Consider the following 19913-nt stretch of genomic DNA (forward strand, 5'->3'; position numbering starts at 1 on the left):
TATTACACTGGGAGAATCCCTCTGCTACCTTGACTTCACTTTGTCACTATTATCATGGTGGCAAACGCATTTCGTTTTCTGAATATGTCAGTAGAAAGTTAAGAAGAGGAATAATATATTGATTAAAAACACTGGTAAATGACTGAATGCATTAAGTTTGACAGTCTCACTATTCAGACAGACACATTATTAACACATTTTTTACTATGTGAAAAACAAACCCTAAAGACATAAGGAGAAGCGGTGGACAAAGGGTTGCAGCACCAGCCCCCTCTGCCCCTCTGGCCCGCCCTCTCTGACCCCCCCCTTCACCTCCCATGCTTCTGGTCGCCCTTCCACCCCTGGCTATGTGTGAACGTGCAGCTGGCGCACTGACAGCCACCAACACCTAAACTGAACATGGTTGAATTACAGGCCCCATATTGTTTATGACATGGAGCCTATCATTGATTTGCATTCTTAAGTGGTAAACACACACACACATACACACACTTACCCTGTGATAAGGAGAATCATGTTTTTGCATTAATTTATATGAAACAATGTCACCCCCCACAACCCCAGACACACCAACAACACGCGCGCACGCACTTAGAAATTGCAGTCACATCCCCCAGCTAGAAGGGGATGATAATTGCGGACGGCCAATAAATTACTGCTGCCTCCACATCAATTATAAGCATCACGTCTGGCAATGAGGAAAATGAGATCTTGTGACAAATTTCATGAGGCTTGGCTGCCCAGCAGCCTTTCTTAACATGCTACAGATAGCAATCCCTTATCTAGCCTCTGTAATGGGGAGCTACGGATAGAGAGATGGAGCTGCAGCCATTTAATTAAAAAGCTGGGGGTAGGGGGTGGAGAGGTGTAATTCATTGAAAAGGCACAGGAAGGAGACAAAGCCTTTGTCTGCAATACATATTTTGCTCAATATTGTCACTCATCAGAGGCCAAGCTTGTATCTCCTCTGACAGCAATTCTGGAGATTTTTCCCGTCTTTGTGCTCATCTCTCCACTATTTTCCTCAGTTTTTTCCTCCCTCTTCTTTCCTGGTTTTTTATATTTCCCAGGAGTCCACTGTTTTCTCCGCTGGGACAGCTCCAGCGTTTTTTTTACGAATGACTGCGGTGGACAGACAGTGGCACTGAATGAAATGGCCCCTGCACCTAATTGTATTCCCACCTGGGGAAAGCAGGCAAGGGCGGAGGCTTCAAGAGCACAGCAATGAGGATTTATGGCAGATGGGGAGACGGCAAAATAAAACACCAAAAGGGATGGCTCCTAAATCTCATTTCCAGTGCAATATTCATTGTAGTTGCAATCGGGTGTGCTGATAGAGCATTGAAAAAAACGACTGCTGTGTTCAAATTATGGCTGTACTCTCTACTAATATTTAACGTCATTAGAAAATCATTAGAAAACCATCATAAAACCTGGGATTATGACCAGAGCATTAAACACAATGATTATTCGGTGTGTTCCTTCCCGCTTTGCCTTGGAAATGAGATTTGCTCTGCTGCGGCCATGTAGGGGAAAAGTGAGAATATTCTTCATAATTACTGTAACATTTGAAAAACATTGGCTTGCATGAATTACTATAACATTATGCAGTTGTGTTTGTCTGCCCAAAAGCAAAGTTGAGGCTTCGCATAGGATATCATTAATGCATTTTCATGGGGGCATCAGCAGGAATAAAGCCAATATTTTACAAAACCCCCACCATATGAAACCATATAAAACACGAGTGTAGCAGGGTCACACTGATTGATAGCATGAATAAAAAAGGGAGCATAACAAATAAAAAAAAAGGTAATTTTCTTACATTGTTGGCTGCATCATGGTGGGACATGAGGGACAACAAAGGCTATGATGTCATGAAACCACAAACCATTAACTAGATCAGTAATGGATACCAGCTTATTTTAAAAAAAGAAGGCAGTTTGAAGACTGCAAATACACATGTGTATATCCTCTACTGTACTCAGACGTGTGGCTCTTCTTGAAAAAAAAGGGAGGGCCAATAGTGTCAGAGTTGAGTCTTTACTTTTTGGGATTTCTCGGCAGCCCCATTATCAAGAGCAGCCATCAGCACAAAGATAAAAGATCCTAATGGAGCTGGCCCTGGTGGAGATGAAAGGTGCAGAGATGGCACACTGTTATGAATCTCTAATGCAGCCCATGTTTCTAAGGTAATGACTAACTCTCAGGCCTCTTTCACAGGCTTCCCTTCTTAGGGCCTGAGCGATAAGGTCTCCTATTCCTTGTCATTAAGTAGTCTGCACTCCGATGATCCCCTGTCCTCATTGGAAGCCATCCGGAGAAGGTACAGATGATTTTAAGAGAGAGAGAAAACGCATATCTGTGTTTTCTCTGATTTAGCCAATAGATTGACAAAATCATCTTAAAACAGAGGCGAGGCTTGAAATATTACTGAATGTGACATGGTTTATTGCCACTCCCCAAATACACAAGATTTCAATGCGAGGTGGCAGATGGCACAAGCTTTATTTTCAGAATAAACATGTCTACTTCTCTGAATTAAACAAAAGAAATGTTTCCATTCTTTCATACGGCGAAGCCTGTTTCAGAGGAGGTGAAGTCAATGCCCATCGTATTCTTTTGGGGTCAGGACGGGCTCAAAGCTAATGTGAGAGCAACCCCTTGTAAAGCTTTTCAGGGTAATTGAACTGACACTTATGAGAACCAATGTTCTTTTGAATGCATTAGTTGGCAGATATTCATGCTTTTGTCCCTTAAACTTTGCCAGCAAAGAAAAAAAAAGAAAAAAAAGGATGGCCTTTGAACAACGGGGAGAGGTGAAAATACACAGTGAGAGAAAGAGCAATTCTCCTCTCCAGTCCCTTTCACAGAACCTAATGGATTGTGAGCACTTAATGCATTAATCAATCAATAACTCTCACTGTACATCAACAACGCGACCAAGTTATGAATGACCTCTGGAACAAAAAAAGGACACTTTAATGCACACAAGATTGCTCCAAGGTTAGTAACTTGGGCCCGGTTTTTATCACGCATGATTACACCTTCACAAGGCAGCAGGCCATTAACAGTGCACTAAATATACTGAGGTTAGTTGTTATACAATTTGCACATGGGTTTGTTGCAGTGAAATGCTGTGAGCTAGGTCTGAGCTAGGCTGCTGATTATAGCATACTTATAATACATATTTATTAGGAGTTTTCCGTATCATACCAATAGCACCGATATATTTTTTACATCTTATGCATTATAATGGATTATTGGTATCGCAGCCTTGGTCACTCAGCAACGTAAGAATTGCTCCGGCTTGCTCATCATGAAAGTTAAGTGCTCATCTTTGTAGTGCGGTTGGAGCACTACTTTAAAGATGGTCCCTATCTTTAGATAAAAGAATAGGAAACCCTCAGTTGTTGAGAGGAATCATTTTAAGTACTGGTGTACACTCCGGCGGTTGCCCATTGAAAGTTAATTTCTATGTTTCAGTTAAGGTCTATTGAATAATCTGTGCGATTTGCAGATGCTTTGTATTGGCCGATGGTGACACATGACAAGAAAAATAACTTAGAAATGATTAAATATTCCATTATTATTTTACGATTCCAGACATGTCCATGACTGCAAATCATTCATTGCACATTTGCAAAACCTCGTGGCAGCAACGTCTGAACTCACGGAGCGATCAATTTTAATAATTTCTCATTAAATGATGGGATTTCTTCAAACTGATAACAAGAAAATGTAAAGACTCTCTTCTCAGGGCAAAACTATGAGGAGAGTGACAAGTGTAAAACTAAACACAAAGTAGAAAAAAAAGGCGTCTTCCCTTCACTTTATTTATCTTTTTAATAGTGTAGATAAGAAAGCGGGGTTGAGGACGGGGATGGCGGGTTACTACAGGACAGGAAGGGAGCGGGGTCGAGGGGCCCGTGGTGGGGGGTATGTTTCTGAGTTCCCTTCCTGAGCTCTGGCGGAGTGTGGAGGTGAAGCGTGGAGACAGAGTGGAACGGACAGGAGCTGACTGCGGAGAGCCGGAGAAAAGAGGAGCCCAGAACAAGAGCACAAGCTAATGCTATTGTGGTCAATGCACAATGGCTCCTGCAAAGTGACTGCAGAGGGCCCTTAAACAAAGAAGGCATTTCCATTCACTCTCCCCCACCCAATTAGATTCTTTTGCCCGGTTTAACATGACAAAAACACAGGCCATTTTTCCTAATTCTGGCTGCCACACTGGCCTCATGTGCCACCTTAAATCGAGTAAAGCCTCAGAGCGTTTGCCTGTGTGTTCGACTGTCAACGACTTGTGACATGGATTCAAACACATCCACTGTGTTCTCCATTCTGCATCGCTCACACAAATATGTGCCCCGACCCAGCTTTCCCAAGTGCTTGGAATATTCAACATATATATGAGAAAAACTCATTTCCACAGAAGCCTCTCTCATCAGGAACTAAGGTTAATTTGTTTCTTTGACTGAAAGAGAGCGGAGCAGACTTTGAACCAGATGTCGTGTCCTCCAACAGTTCATGTGTGTTTCAAAGGAAACAATGTTCACTGCACATTACAGCAAACAACACAACTTTAAGACATTGACAACAAAAGTATATGCCTCTGCAAATAGACAGTGAAGAGACAATGTGATGATGATCATGCACCAAAGTCTTTCAAAGTTATTTAAAAAACAAAACAAAAATAAACTGTTAAACTACGGTACAGTATTTGTACTACAAATGGTATTTTTATGGTATACTTACTTTATGTGTTTATGTCATATTTACCCATTTTTATTGTTTTTTCCCAAAAGATAAATATCATTAAAGTAAAAAAAAACATTAGGCTCTTAGTGCCATAGTGGGCTTTTGTGTAAAACCTTGCTATAGTAACATAATACGCAAGGACATTTTTGACATGGACATAATTTAATTTCATACTTTGTGGACAATACATAAGACCCCATGGTATCCACACTATCGAGTCAAATCTAATTTTATTTAAATAACCAAATATCACAGATGTGCCTCGAGGGGCTGCCTCAAAGTATAACTAGAGGTGGTGGAGGTTTAAAAATGATTAAGGTTCAGGTTATTTTATGCAACATAAATTACTTCATTAGTGAACAAATTTATGTTGCATAAAATAATATGCAACTGCTTCATATTTTTTACTCTTTTCTCATCAAATACATGGATGAGGATTTTAGTTGCTGCTCATAAGATTAATGATTCATCAACAAACACTAATTTGCACGAGCAACCGTGAAGATTTAGTTTAACTTTGAGATGATATGATGAACACATTACAAACATGCATGTCTCTTAACAGACATCAATATGTATCTTTTACACTATTCAACAGCACATATATCATTACATTACTATAAATTAAAATGAAAAACAAAATCCTCCTCCTCCTGAGAGGAAACTGGGAAATGTTTTATAACACCACTAACGTAGGCCAACACAGAAAGGACACCAGATAGCATGTCCTACCCTCTTGACTGTGCAGCGCAGCTGAATTGACTCGATATGCTCCTCTCTATGGTTCCTGAGCAAGTAGCATGAAAATTGACCTTTGCTTGCTTTTCTAAACAGTGGATTATTCATCTTAATGCCTCAGATTGGTCAGGGTCAGGTTTTCTGCATGTTTGCTAATTTTGTTTCTTTAAAAAGAAGAAATCCAGAGGGATCCGCAAATGAATGTGTAAAAAAAGTTTAAAAAAAGCAGAAATGCTTTAGAAATCATAAAATGACTAAATATCCAGCAACCATTTTGAAGGCACTGTTTAAAGCAACACAGAAACAGATTATGTTTTCCTTAAAACAATTACATGTACAGTTGCTTATTATGTCAAATGAAACTGGTTTTGCCCTTTTTTACCCTTGTCTTGCCCCTTACTGTTTTTAGTGTTAGCACAATAAGCAGTTAAGTCTGTAAACCAGGGACAAACTTATATTTCATTATTATCCATGTCTGTGTCATATGATGCATGTCTTGCCAAACTCACACAGGGAGTCAGTAATTTAACAATATTGCTAGAGCATGAAAATGTGTGTTTGGTATTTGAGAGGGATACTGCTAAAAAAGTTGTTGTTTCTTTAAACTGCAGGGTTCATTTACAGAACCAATGGGCTGACTCCTCGTTCATTTTCCCCAACCTAAATATCATCCATTACTATACTCCACCGAGCTCCTCTCCTCCAAATGGTCAGGGGGAGGAACAAATCCACAGCCAACTAATAAAACAGCGGTGGCAGAGAGAGCAGCGATTCCAGCCAGACAAAGAGAGACTGTGAGGGATAGGTCATTCACTGGACCAGGAGGGACACCATAACTCTGAGTGAAAATGTCCAAGATAGTCACAAAACAAATAGTATTTTGTCTCAGGCTGTCGCTGCACAGGCGACATCCCATCTTGTTAAACAGAGTCGGGGCTGCGAGCGTGACTCCCTCCGAACCTGCACTTCCTTTCTTCAACAAACAGCATTAACACGATCGCTGCTGGACAACACACAACAAGACGCACTGTTACGTACGTGCTCTGCTAATCAGCCGCGGCGCTTTTCACAACACTCAGATACAGATACCCACTGTCTCGCTGTGCGTCAGGTCTACTGTAACGTTTCAGGGAAGTGGTTAAGTGATCTGTGATCAATAGCAGCCCACTGTGGCCTGGTATCACGTGCAAAGTGGTGTGATAATTATTACCTCCGCCAAGGAGGTTGTGTTTTCGTCTGCGTTTGTTTGTTTGTTTGTTTGTTTGTTTGTTTGTTTGTTTGTCTGTTTGTCTCTTTGTTAGTTGGCAGGATTATGCAAAGGCAACTGGATGGATTACCATGAAACTTGGTAGAAGGACACAGTGTGGGTCAGGGAAGTGTTTTTACTGTGGATCCAAGTCAGGGGGCGGTTGCAGGAATGGTTTTTCACCCTCTTTAACATTGTGAGACATTGCGGCCATTTCTTGTCATATTCCTTGATTTCTCAGAGAATAATTCATATACAGATATTTATGAGTATATGTCCAAATAAGAAATCTGGATCAACTGAAGTTAGATTTCACCAGGGGACTGTTGAGCCTTGGCGGAGGTGTGAGTGCCCCTCTAGTTTTTGTCTGATGCTCAGCTACATATGGGACGGGGGGGGCATATTTATGAGAAATTCAGAATAATTCCCAGCATTCACCTGTGGAAAGTTCCCTCTAATGTCACACACATCAACATACAGAAGAGCCTCCATCCCACTCACATTATATTTTTGTGTTTTTCACCAAACTTATCCTCATCCACCCTCTTCTCACCCTCCTCGGGTGCTGTGTAGTGCTACTGTCAAGCACAGTGTGAATCAATGACTGGTGTTCACGCCCACAGGTAAAGGTTAGAAAGGTTCACTACTGAATTATTTCTGCACTTCTCTCATTGCTGCCATCTGCCCGGCTGCTTTTAGTTGATGCGGTTGAGGCACTGGAGGGGACTCTTTTTACTAATGCACCAAAAACATGGATGCATATGTGTATTCTATCCTGTATTTGTATATTTTTTAGGTTAGGATGCTATTTTCACACATGCACACGCACACACACACACACACACACACACACCCTTTCACTTCTGCACACTCTGCTCACATGCCTATCTATCAGAGAGTGGATAATGAATCACAACATCTGTGCTTTCATCTCGCCATTGTTTCATCTGCCTTTATTCTAATGGAGCCTTCAGAGTGTGAGGGCAACATGCTGCTGGATAGAGCATCCTTCACTCTCTGGTTTTGTTTTGCTGTCAGCGAGGCCAATCGTCTCTGCTGGAGCCGGGGTGAACTCATCCATAGCACAGATCATGCCCTTTGATCCACCAGCTCTCTCTGGGGGGTACAAACAGCCAAAATAAAAATGGCTAAATAAAACTTTCCGAGCCTCGACTCGATAGTTCCCAAACTTTACCCCGGCTTCTCCTCTGATTCTGCCTATGGTGAAATTGAGCCGCCTAATTCTGACAGCGAGCAGCTCTGCTCGCCCGATACCAAAACATAGTAACAAATGAAGCGATCTAAGTGTTTAACAATTTATTGGTTCTGGTTCCTGGACCACCTGGCAAACACTTGCACTACAATCAATATCATAGATGAGAGCATGCTGAATGTGGGATGATAATGTGCACCTTAGGGGGAAATTTGAGTCAGCCGCGATGCAGAAAACCTATGAAATAAATAAAATAACACAACTACACATTACCAGGAAAGTACAGAAAGGTGCGTCTCCACTGTAACACAACTACTTTAGCAACAGGTTCATTATGTGTAGAAAATAGGGCTGATTCTGCATTGATTGACATAGACAACGAACCACAGTTGATTTGATAATGAGAGGCAGACATGACAGACTCTTTGATTGTTGTGGAATTAAAAGGGTCAGTGGAGTCCTGTTGGTTATTGAGAAGTATTTGTCCAAAATACCTATTCTCATATAATAAAGCCCCACTCTATCATATGCATTTCATATAAATCAGACATTGGACTTGTTTCTCACTCATCTCATGTACCTGTGACATTACTGCGGCTATAATTAAACCCATCATAGAGATTGTGTCTTTGTCACCTAATCTATTCCCTCCTCCACTGTCTCGGTCCATCTGGAACCACAGACTTCCCGCCCTCGGCTCTGACTGACAGCCCCTGTGGAGGCTGTGGTCACTCCACGTGAGTGACATGAGGGGCAGCAGGGCTACTTCATTACCTCCCTCCCCTCGCTCCTCCTGATCCTGCAATCCAGTACCTCACACCACCTCTGCTCCAATATCCAGCAGCAGACCCTCTAGGCCTGAAAATAGAACTCATTAACACGTTTAGTAAGTACAAATGAGATGACTGTCTCCTGATGGACTGTCTATCTTTTGGATCAGCTTTCAAGGAGAGTGTCTGGTAATGACAGGAGAGAGGGAAACCAATATTATAATGTGCTGCCCGTCTCTTCTGAAAATGGGCTTGATGACAGGGAGAGCCTCTCGCACCCACACACGGCCTGGTCCTCGCTGCGGACACCTATGTGCGTGCTCATTTACAGGGTGTGTGAGTTTGCAAAATAAAATCCATTGCACATTTGCACCCACATGACATAACTGACAGTGAAATCACACACGGGGCAAAAAACATACAGAGCACACACCAGGTGGACTCAGCATGAGTCTCCCCACCTACAACAGGCATTCAAAAGTTTGTCTCAATTTTGAGAGGGGACTTTTTAGTTGTTCCACATGTATCAGCTTGTCCTCATGGAATTTATTACTTCTCTGATCATGTCTTTCTTTCAGTATCTTTGTCAACAGAGTAACATATTTGACATTTACTGCATGCTGCCTTTCTTCTCCTTCTAATGCTGGAGTTATGGACAGACTGGCACACCAGGATCCAGACTTTACCCACCTTCCAGCCTGAGGACAAAGTTAGTCAGTATTTACAGAATGAGGGTTCAGTCAGGCGGTAGTAAAAAATCTGGACACCAGACGTTTTTATTCACAGCCAATCCCAGAATAGAGTGGCGGCTTTCTGGTCAATTTGCTATTACAGGATGAGCCAGCAGAGGAATTCATACTGAGCCTGTCCGTGAAGCAGGGGGCACAGGGGAAGCAAAGACTTGCTTCTGTTAGTTAGAGCAGCACGGTCATATGAATGCTGATACACAACTGGAAAATCTATAAAGCCATCATTTTGGCTTTTTAATAAACGTCTAGTCTTTTGTAATATTTTCAAAATGAAAAGTAATGTATTTATGAATTTCCTGGCACGTTCTGTGGGCAGCAAACAATTTCCTATGCTTCCTAGATGCCCTTCGGACAAGGATTAGCAGGCAGGCGACTGACGGAGGCCTGCCTGAGCTGCGGGCCCTCTGGGGCCCTGCTCATCCAGGCCTGCACAGTCCTCATCCTCATATCCACTCTGCATCACCAGGGCAATAACAGCCTTTATTAAAAGCGCATTGCAGCAGTGTCTGTCTATACAAGTTACTTTCAGATTGGCCATAATGTGGCATGTAGAATGGTTCTGGTGGTTAGGGGCTACAATATCCTGTTTCGGGAAAGGTTTACTTTGCATTTTAACAAGCATGAATAAAAGAGGACATTCCAGAAATGGCTACCGTCTGTTTTGCTCTTGCCTGTGGGGGGCAAAAGCTTGGGCCATGGCCTTTGCATGCCATCAGAGCGTGACCCGGCTCACCTCTGAATTTACCTGGCTTTAAAAGCTTTAGCTCAGCCACTGGACATGCAAATAACTTCTATAACATAGCAGGGAAAGGTAAAGCCACGATGAGTTGGATACATCCCGTCTGCAGTCGTTGAATCTCAATTCGAGCTGCAAGGTGTTAATGGAAACCCGGAAATATGAGCGACATTCCCCTATTTGCTCTATTGGCACATTTTTCTGTGTCACAGTCCATTTTCCAGCTTTTTCAGATTGTCTCAAGAATTATGCATGAGACAGGATGGGAGCGGGAGGGATGTGGGGAGGGAAGAGGAATGCCTCTGTTGTCAGGACAGGCCTTGCTATTAGGTGTGTGACCCTGAAAGCGCACCCCTTTTAGTGAAACAAGCAATGGAACTAATATTGGATACCACTATTATGCAGTCATTTGTATGCATCCTTCCGTCTCATTTCCATTTAATAATGCACACGGCTCCCCCTGCCCAGTTTCTCAAACTAGTCATTAAAAGTAATGCTGATCTAAACTGGGGGCTTAAGTTCCGCTTACACGCTCTCACGGTGTGGTGGATGAAACAACTGCCGAGTCAAAGTAAAGATAACCCCTACCCAGACTGCACTTCAGCCGAGGTATACTCAGGCCTCTGTGTCCAAACAGGACGGGAGACAATGAGTGGTGGCTGCCCAGGCGGCCCCAGCCCCAGCCTTCTCCTTCCCAGCCTTCCAGGCTCACAGACAGGGATTTCCTCCTGCGACGAGAGCCAAGCCGTCACAGCCCAGCGATCAAGGGCCTGCCATCTGTGACTGAGGCGGATTTACAGCAGGAGCTAATCCACACTGTCAGCCACGTTTATTCTCCATCTCTGCCTCGTCCTTACACATACATATAAACACACACACACGTTCGCCAAAGCTGAAAAATACTAATATTTTACCTAACTCTCTCTTTCTCAAACACACACACACACAAAATAAAAAGCAAACATTCCTTGCAGAGGGGGGGGGGGCGTCCTTTTTTAGAGACATTCATTCCATTCCACGCTCAAAAAATAACTTTTGAGTTGATTAAATGTTAAGAAATGAGAAACCTCAATGTGTCACTGAGTTGTATGCCCTGGTGAACATCTTTCATAAGAAATAGGGTCATCCTACGCTCAAGTGTCACCCGAGCAAACACGCGGCAGCTCCCCAAACTCGTTTCTCCCACTTCTACACTCATTCCTGACTGTTTCCTCTTATTCTCCGTGAACAGCATTGGACTCTCGTGCACCCTGATGCTGTGCGATGACAGTCGTCAGCCGTCAGCAGTCGCCATTAACCCCCACACTTGACATCAACATGGCGACAGGTTTTTACTTCCTCTCTGTAACCTCTAAACCTAAAATATATTTTGTCTTCATGCTGTCAGACCAACTGTCCTCACAGGTGAACATTTTAGGGGAGTTTTAACATTTTCTCTCTCCCATTCCATGCCAGGTTTTGTGTATACCTGCCACCTGGTAATGACCTGCCACCCTTACAACTGGAACTGTTGCAGCCGGTGCGATGGTTGAAGTCAGTGCTGAGCTTTGTTCAGTGATCTCTACACACAGGTGAGCTGTGTGGCTTCCCTCCGAGGCCTTCCTTCTTTCCCCATAGATTAAGGGTTAAAGAAGACAAATGGAGGCGGGGCGACAGAGCAACATGCCTAAGCAGCACATTTTCACTTTGAGCGTGAATTAAAACAATGCAGGCCTGTTATCCCTGCGTTAGTCTAATTGGAAAGAAACCTAATTTCTGCTGTTGTTGCTCTTCTCCCAGATCCACGTCCAGCCCACAGGAGATTTGTGGCACCGAATCTCCACAGTATATGTTTGGTGCATCCTCATAAGGGGCATTAACGTGCAAAGATATAAAGTGTAAAACATACCAGAACAGTCAGCTACACTTAAAGAGCATGGCTTAAAGACCTTATTGTCCGAAATGGAGGAATTGTATATAAATATTGTCATGCTACCATTTAAAACCACCGTTCTGTTTAATGTTCTCATGTGTTTGATTATATAGTTGCGACCTGGTTTCATATGTTTTGGGAATAATCCCAGGCAGGCATGGAGCCCAGCATCCAACTCTAGCAGAGAACCACTCACAGGATCACAGAACAGCAGCAGGCAAAGGAATTACTGTCTAGGTGACCCAGAAATCCAGGGGCAACTTTGTTTTAACAAGCCAGTGAATGTTCCCCCACTTTAGCAACTGTGCCTCGACCACAAAAAGAGCTGTGTGCCACAGAAGAAACACTGGGAGGAAATTAAACATTACACAGGGAGAGAGCGGTTCAGCCCAGTTGCAGGGGCGGAGCTATGACGTGGACGGACGCTGTCGGAACGAGGCAATTGGGGTGTGAAATGGTAGGAGTGAGGATAACCACTGTCTGCATGCATGAGTGTGCACGTGCGTGTGTATGTTCAGTGATGCTGCCACACACATAGGCATCTGGCATAATCAAAAAAGAAAACAAAAAACAGATAAACACATTTATCTGCAAACAGGACAACAACTCCTCCTGCCTGAACACACAAGAGTGAATTCCCAACCCCCAACCCTTTTAACCTAAATGGCCCTTCCCCTCTTGCCTTTGCATGTTCGTTTGTCCACTGTACTGTAGTCATTAACATATTTGGAGTGCAGCGAGCAGAAAGCTTAATTGTCCCTAATTGCTCAGCTAAATATGTTCTCTAATGATTTGCTTCAGATCTGTGACTGCCTTCTGCGCAATTTCCCGGCCGCTGGGTTCATTATCCCTGCCTCCTTGGAACAAAGCATCTTCACAGGCTGGCCCTTTTTTTTTTTCTCCCCCCCCTACAGAACACAGACAGCGAGTATGTGTGCGAGGGAAGGAATGGTTCCCTCTTGGAGGGGAACACAATAAAGCCCCTTTGTCAGGGCACAGGAGTTAAAGTGATTAGAAAACCAAATCTGTGCTAAGAAAGAGTGTTAATTGACCACAGCTCACTCTTCCTAATCAGTCTCTAATAAATGAGCAGTCAGGCCACTTTGTTTCAGAAATGCTACTGTTGTTGTAGCTGTTGTCTGTTTTTTGCTGGTACTTGTTGTTGTTGCAGCTGCTGCTGTTGTGCAGCTCCTCCTCCTCTTTAGTCTCAATATGTCTTTAATGGCCGAAAAGGACAGCTCGTGTTAACATGGAGAGCCGCCTTAGCAGGAAAATGATTATTCATGAATTTACTCCGCAATTTTTGGGACTTTCACTCAGTTTTGTCAATGATAAAATCAGACTAAGTTGTGCGGTTCTTCCTGTTTTAAAATAGTGATGTACATTTGAGTTTAATTATAGTATTTAAGTTATGATTGTTTTTATCTTCAAACAAATTCAGCAAAAGTGCAACAACGATAACAAGAACCTGAGTTAAAATGATATCGCGTCGTATTTTCTACACATCATCCATTAATCTTAATTCCAGAGAATAATGTGACAAAGTGGAAAGATCAACAGTGATTGCAAAATTTGACAATTCCACCATGTAGTGTCTCAGTTGAGCGAATGGTTGGGTGTGTGTAAAAGACAGAATGGAAGGATCAAGAGAAAAGAGAGGAGACACACACATACGGAGAAACTTAGAGAGGGGCCACAGGGGCAGGTCCTGACCTGTATCTGAAGAAGGGCATTTGCGGATGGTGAAGATGGAGCTGAGGTCCTCCTCCTCCTCTGGCAGGCCCTTCTGCAGGCGCTGAAGCTTCCTGAGGCTCTCACTGCGCTGGTGCTTCATGGAGCGCACATGCTGGATCAGGTTGAGCTTGGCCTTGGTCGAGTAGTTACACAGCACACAATGGTAATAGCAGGCATCACCCTCCACCGCGTTTTCGTGCTGCTGCAGGTGCTGTGGGAGGGGAAAGTGAGAGAGAGAGCGAGAGCGAGAGAGAGAAAGAAAGGAGGACAGATAAAGAGAAAGAGGAAAAGAGAGAAAAAGAGGTTATTGTAGATGGCATATAGCTGGCTAGGCACTACCGACTCACTTTCACTCACACAGTTGGCAAATGAACAAATCAATTCCCAATCACAGACCTGTTGTTTAACATCCAGACCTCTTCCACTTCAGGACAACTGTTTGGACTACGCACTTTGCCTGCGTGAGTGTCTGTATCGGCGGACTAAAAGGACAGGGGAGGCCTGCGAGGCACGCAAACCTCAGGGGCCCCGAGCGCGTGCAGGAATCGCATCAGCCACCCTTCAGAGGCTGTGGGTCCACAGCCTCTGAAGACGGAAGGGAGCATTGATCCCCTTCACTCAACAGAAGCCTCCCGTCTCTGAAAAGGAAACTCCAAACATCTGCCTGTTTCACGCATGGGATACTAAATATTGATCACGGTGAGTTAAATCCTCGCTCTTATAGAGAAAGAGAGGCGAAGTCAGCCGGTGGTGAGGCAGGAAGGGGGACGGAGCACATTCTGAGAGAGACGGGAACATTCCTCAACAGGAGGACAACCTTCAGAGGACAGGAAATCAGCGCCACGACTGACCTGTCAACCCCGGCGCTTCCTCCACGACTCAACGGCAGGCCTAGTCCTGGTCTCCGGCCCACCCTCCGCACTGTCACAACACTCCTAACACCCGGTAGTGACACGATCCCACCACAGCCTCCTGTCACACCGCAGAGCTCCAGTCTAATTACCTCCTGCACGGCTCAATCAATGATGCAAGGCCAACACAATATGGCAGGGCCTGGTGTGAGCAACAGGGTTATTGACCATTACCCTAAAGCCTCACACTGATGGTTTCTGCATGTTTACAATAAAAAGCCCCAGACTCAGTATGGCCCCATGTGTCATACCAGTCATGTGCTTCTCCTATATCAAGCTCTGGAGTCTTGCTGCGGATATCTGTGGCTGCGATCGATGTCAATCACCACAAGTTTTCCTCTTTCGACTCTAATCTTCTCGGCCTTCATATCTCGGGTGAGACATGCTGAGGCGACTACAACATGCTGTCCACGTCATTTCTAACAAGGTAAAATGCAATGATGGAAATTAACCTGCAGATAGAAGAAGCTAATTACTTATGTCATTAAAGCCCCTTTTCCACTGGTCCAAAAATCCACCAAACACCAACATCAGGCTTTTGTCTGCAACGGGAATGGATACAATCGGCATTCACTCCCGGGTCAAATGACTCTGCTGTAGACACAGGTTTTTATCGGCTCCGATCGGCACTGATGGAAACGTGACGCCAGCTCGAACGCGCTAATTTGGTAAGAGTGAGAGCACCTCAGATTTCCCAGCATTCATGATGCAACAGGGGAAAAAAAAGCATAAATCAATATCTAAAAGCAAACTCCTCTTCTGCATATGGGAAAGGCGTCAATCGGGTTTTGTGGGTCAGTATTTTTGATCAGGATATACACAGCTCTGCATTTAAAGAGCATAAATGCCCCTGTGGTCATTTACCTTGTCTATCAGACTTACACCTAAAAGGGTTTAGAAAACTGAATCATTCTTCAAAAAGAAACTGAACTATCCCCTCCTGCACTGGATGCCATGTTTGGCTGGCTGCACAATGTGAAAGCAATGGAAACATTAGACATTTAACCACATTACTTCGAAATCAGGTGTTGACAGCCTGGTGAAAAAAAGAGTCATAACAATATTATGCCTCCCTAAAATGCCCTTGTCCCTTTCTCCTAATGTTTAATTTTCTGGCAATATTGTAATATTGCTATGGGGTTTTCTGAGCTATTGTGTTTCATTTTCTTTGGTTTCATATTTCTCACTTCTACACCTAAAATGTGCATTAAAACATCGCTTCCAGGAAAAGGAACAGGAGTTTTTTTTTTGTGAGCCCCACAGCTCGGTGTAATAGAGTTATTAGGTGATTGTAAAAGGCTGTGTGTCTCTGTGTGCTCTCCTTTCTCGCCTCGTTTTAAGCCATCCATGATGTCATGAATAGGTGTTGCTGGATATTGTGGGAGCCCCCCTCCTCCTCCTTCCCCTCCTTTTCCTCTGTGCACAAATATTGCATCAGAAATAAGGTAGAGAGCGAAACCTGAGAGACAGATTCAGTTATAGATAACACCAAATCCATCATGCAACCTGCTTTTAGCCATAGCAGATGTCTTGAATTAAAAAAAAGAGAGAGTTCTTGCCGCAAATGACTCAAGGCTGCAAAAATCTACGAGAAGACAAGTTTAAAAAAGAAATGACAGCACCTGACCGAAAACTTCAAAGCTGGTCTCAGGGGGTAGAGAAAAAATTCTGAGAGTTTTATAGTTTCCCATAAAAACCACAGGGTTTATATAGGAGTGAACTTGAGACCGGCTGCCCCAGAAATGGCCATAATTCACTATAAACCTGACTATCCAGGAAGATGGTCTTAACAGGGCCAAAACCGGCCGGCCCCAGTGCTTGTAGCTGTGTCTACAATGTCAAACGGTTACACCTGTAAACCACCACTTTCTCCATCCCTGCACTGGCCGTGACCCAAGGCAGTCTGGGGTATTTTGCAGTCAGTGAACGGGGTAAGAGATCAAGCCAATGATCGTTGGGGTGGGTCCCTGTTCATTCAGTATTCCAGAGAACAGAGCGTCCATGAGAACAACCCCTGGTCAACTCATGCACAATTTTCTTCAAACATGGATTCTCACTGGACTCCTTTGAAATCATACGTGTGAGAAAGTATCACATCACATCTGCAGTATGGACACGGTATATTTACAGTTCATCTCCCTCTCAGGTTCGTTCACTCACTCACTCACTCACGCACACACGCACACACGCATGCATATACACACTTTTAATTTGAAACATAATAATGCAAGAGACAGGGCCTATGTCTGTTTCCTATGAACCTGCAATGAAGCCCCTAGTTGATAAATCACCTCCAACTGGAGTGCAGGAATTTGGCGGCTTAATGAAAAAGTCATGTCGAGCTGGGAGGAGTTGTTGGGCCTGGCTCTGGGGTTTCGAGGCGCCCTGTCGAGGCCCCGACGTGAGGGGAGCTGTGGAGCACAATGGGGGGAAGCCGGCTGGGTCAGTGGCACGGGTTCAATACCGCCGAACAGTCTGGGAATTTACAGCAGTCGAATAAGAGATAATACAAGTGTGGGACTGCCGAGAATACAGTGATGCACTCAACAACAACCGGGTGTGGGAGACACGCTGTGTGCAGGTGAAGGCACGGTGTGTGAGGTCTGATTGAACAGATAAGATTACAGTGACACATGGATCAGAGGTGCCTTGAATGTGTCTTGAAATTCTGTATTAATTATTAATTATTCTGCATTATTTCATGAGGAAAGTGCAAAAAAATAAGATGGATAAGACGACCCTCCAACCTACTTAATTACCTTTGTTTTATATATTTCCAAACATGTACCGCATTATATCTATATGCGATAGATCACCTTTTTAATTGGGGTTTTCTGCTGAGAGTCCAGTTCTAAGCACTGTTTTATACCACGGTACTTTCCACAGTTTAAAAATCAGCAGTGGTTTTTCAAGCCTCTCTTCGTTGGAGCACCTTGTCTCTTTCTGTGGAGGCTGGAGCAGTACTCTATGCTTTTTCAGGTAAAGAGGGACAGGGGCGGTGTGGGCACCACCCCATCCTCTCGCTCACAACTCCACAGTGCACCTTGCTCTCTGAGTGGGCAATGCACGCCTGTATCAGTTTCACCACCCACCCAGAGCACTGCATACATCTGCATTTCCATCCACTTAAATGCAAAGTAAAAGTGCACCTTTAACACAAAACAGTGTGGTTGCTGAGAGAGTCCGGCTCACACAAGATGGAGGTGGGTATTACTGGAAGGGTGGAAGGGAGACAGAGAGCCGGTAATTCCAAAGAATAGCTCCCCATGGACTCATATAATACAGCATGTGCACGCAACAAACACATACAAAAGTATAGATACAAAGAGTACACACAAACTCATAAACACACTCAGACAGGCACACACACACACACACCCACAGCCGCATACCATTATGATCATACCCTAATTTCCACCATTAAATTTGGCAGTGCTGTTAATACAAAATTAATGCATTAAAACAGATGACTATCTGTGAGCTAAATAGCTATCAATTCGAAGAGAGCTGCCAAATTCCCTCTGTGAGAGAGAGCCAGTGAGTATCTGCCTGGATATTGCTTTGTAATTGTCTCGCTGATTCTCGGCACTGAGAGCTGGTGTGTGTGTGTGTGTGTGTGTGTGTGTGTGTGTGCGTGTGTGTGTGTGTGTCTTTGCGTGCACATAGACGTGTTCTTTGGGGTCGGCTATCACCGGTTATAAAACTTCTATTCTCACCTGAAGTCATGCACTGCAATAGAGTGGACCTGTCTCCTTTTACATATAAATCAGAAAATCAGAGGCAGGACTCATGGTTTTATTTTATCACCTGAAAATGCTAAAACGAGTTTCTGGCCTGAGACGTGTTAGATTAAGTCAAGCAGCACCTTTGTTTTTCGAAGACAGTGATGTCATGGCATCAATCATGACCAATGAGGTAACTGTATTTCACTCTGAATGGAGACAATGAAATGTGCCTGTCGGGCTGAAAAACACACTTTCGCCAACGGGAGAAGACAACACCCGTATATGGTTTAAGTGTCGGTGCGTGTCAACTGTGGCCATAGTACACAAGGTACTCTGGAGTATAAATATATATTGGGTATATATATTTTTAGCACGGATAGATATTTGCCATCCTGTTGCACTCAAATTGCAGGCAAAAGTTGGAAAGGTGTCAAAATGCTGTCCACTACAGAATGTAATAAACCCGGATTAGGTTGACTTTAAAATCAGATTGTTTTAATGATAGAGATTAAGTTTGGGGTCAGGGTCTTGAGAAGGAAAACATTTCAATGTAATGACCTCTCTCTTCACAGCGGCAGTGTTTTTGTAAACGTGCAGAGGTTTGTTGGGGGCTTGATTCTCATATATCTGCACTCTGGGATTCCCCTGGAATGTAAGCAGGTTATTTAGCACAGCGCAGCAGAGTGGCTGGTGTCAGTGAGAGCTCTCAGTTCGGCCTCTGATTCCCTCTCTGCCAGCAACACAAACAACAGCTTTAACCGCAGAGGCCCCACTGGGTGCCAAGTGCGGTGGCTGCTTTGAATTAGCCACTGCAAGCTGCAACATGCCTAAAACTTAGGTTGTGGCTTAAGGGGGCTGTGTGTTCCAGGCCTGAACTGTCTACCTACTGCTTCCTGAACCTCATCCACACCCTTGTCCTTTCTTTCCTTTTACTCCTCCTAATCCCTGCTACCCCTCCACCCCTTTCTGTCCCTCTGTCTCAAAGCCCGTGATATAGTAAGTCGCTTCCTCTACTGCCTTTTGCTATAGAAATGATCCATCGCTACCGGTGAATAAAAACAAGCTGCATATTTGTCTCTGGGAGGGAAGAGAGAAACAAAACGGTCCTCTGTGTTGTGAGGAAGGGCAGCGAGGTAAAGATGGATGGCTGTAGGTGTCCTTGGAGAGGATGACTTAACATGCGCCCATGAAACAAAGTAGCCTGAGAGCAGTCATGGAGACACTTAAAGACAATACAGCTACTGACGCTCCACACCCACCACTCTTACTTACTTTAACATTAAATAAAGCAATAATTATTGAATTCCGTTTGAATGAGTAAGATGCTAGAAAGTAAACAATGGGAACATAATTGCAGAGGGAAGGCAATCAATGCAGGCAGTCATTTGGGCCATGTTGATTGTGTAGGCTGCTGTATGTGCTCT

The 19913-nt window shown here is 43.9% G+C and overlaps 1 protein-coding gene across 1 annotated transcript in view; it reads right to left on the minus strand.

The window, feature by feature from the left end:
- Window positions 1-19913, minus strand: part of zfhx3 (zinc finger homeobox 3) — a 208056-nt gene that overhangs the window by 44774 nt on the left and 143369 nt on the right. The window contains 1 exon segment of the mRNA XM_034570513.1: window positions 13833-14064. Within this exon segment, the coding sequence (XP_034426404.1) occupies window positions 13833-14064 (232 nt within the window).

The sequence above is a fragment of the Hippoglossus hippoglossus genome, chromosome 3, assembly GCF_009819705.1.
Source record: "Hippoglossus hippoglossus isolate fHipHip1 chromosome 3, fHipHip1.pri, whole genome shotgun sequence".
Classification (NCBI taxonomy): domain Eukaryota; kingdom Metazoa; phylum Chordata; class Actinopteri; order Pleuronectiformes; family Pleuronectidae; genus Hippoglossus; species Hippoglossus hippoglossus.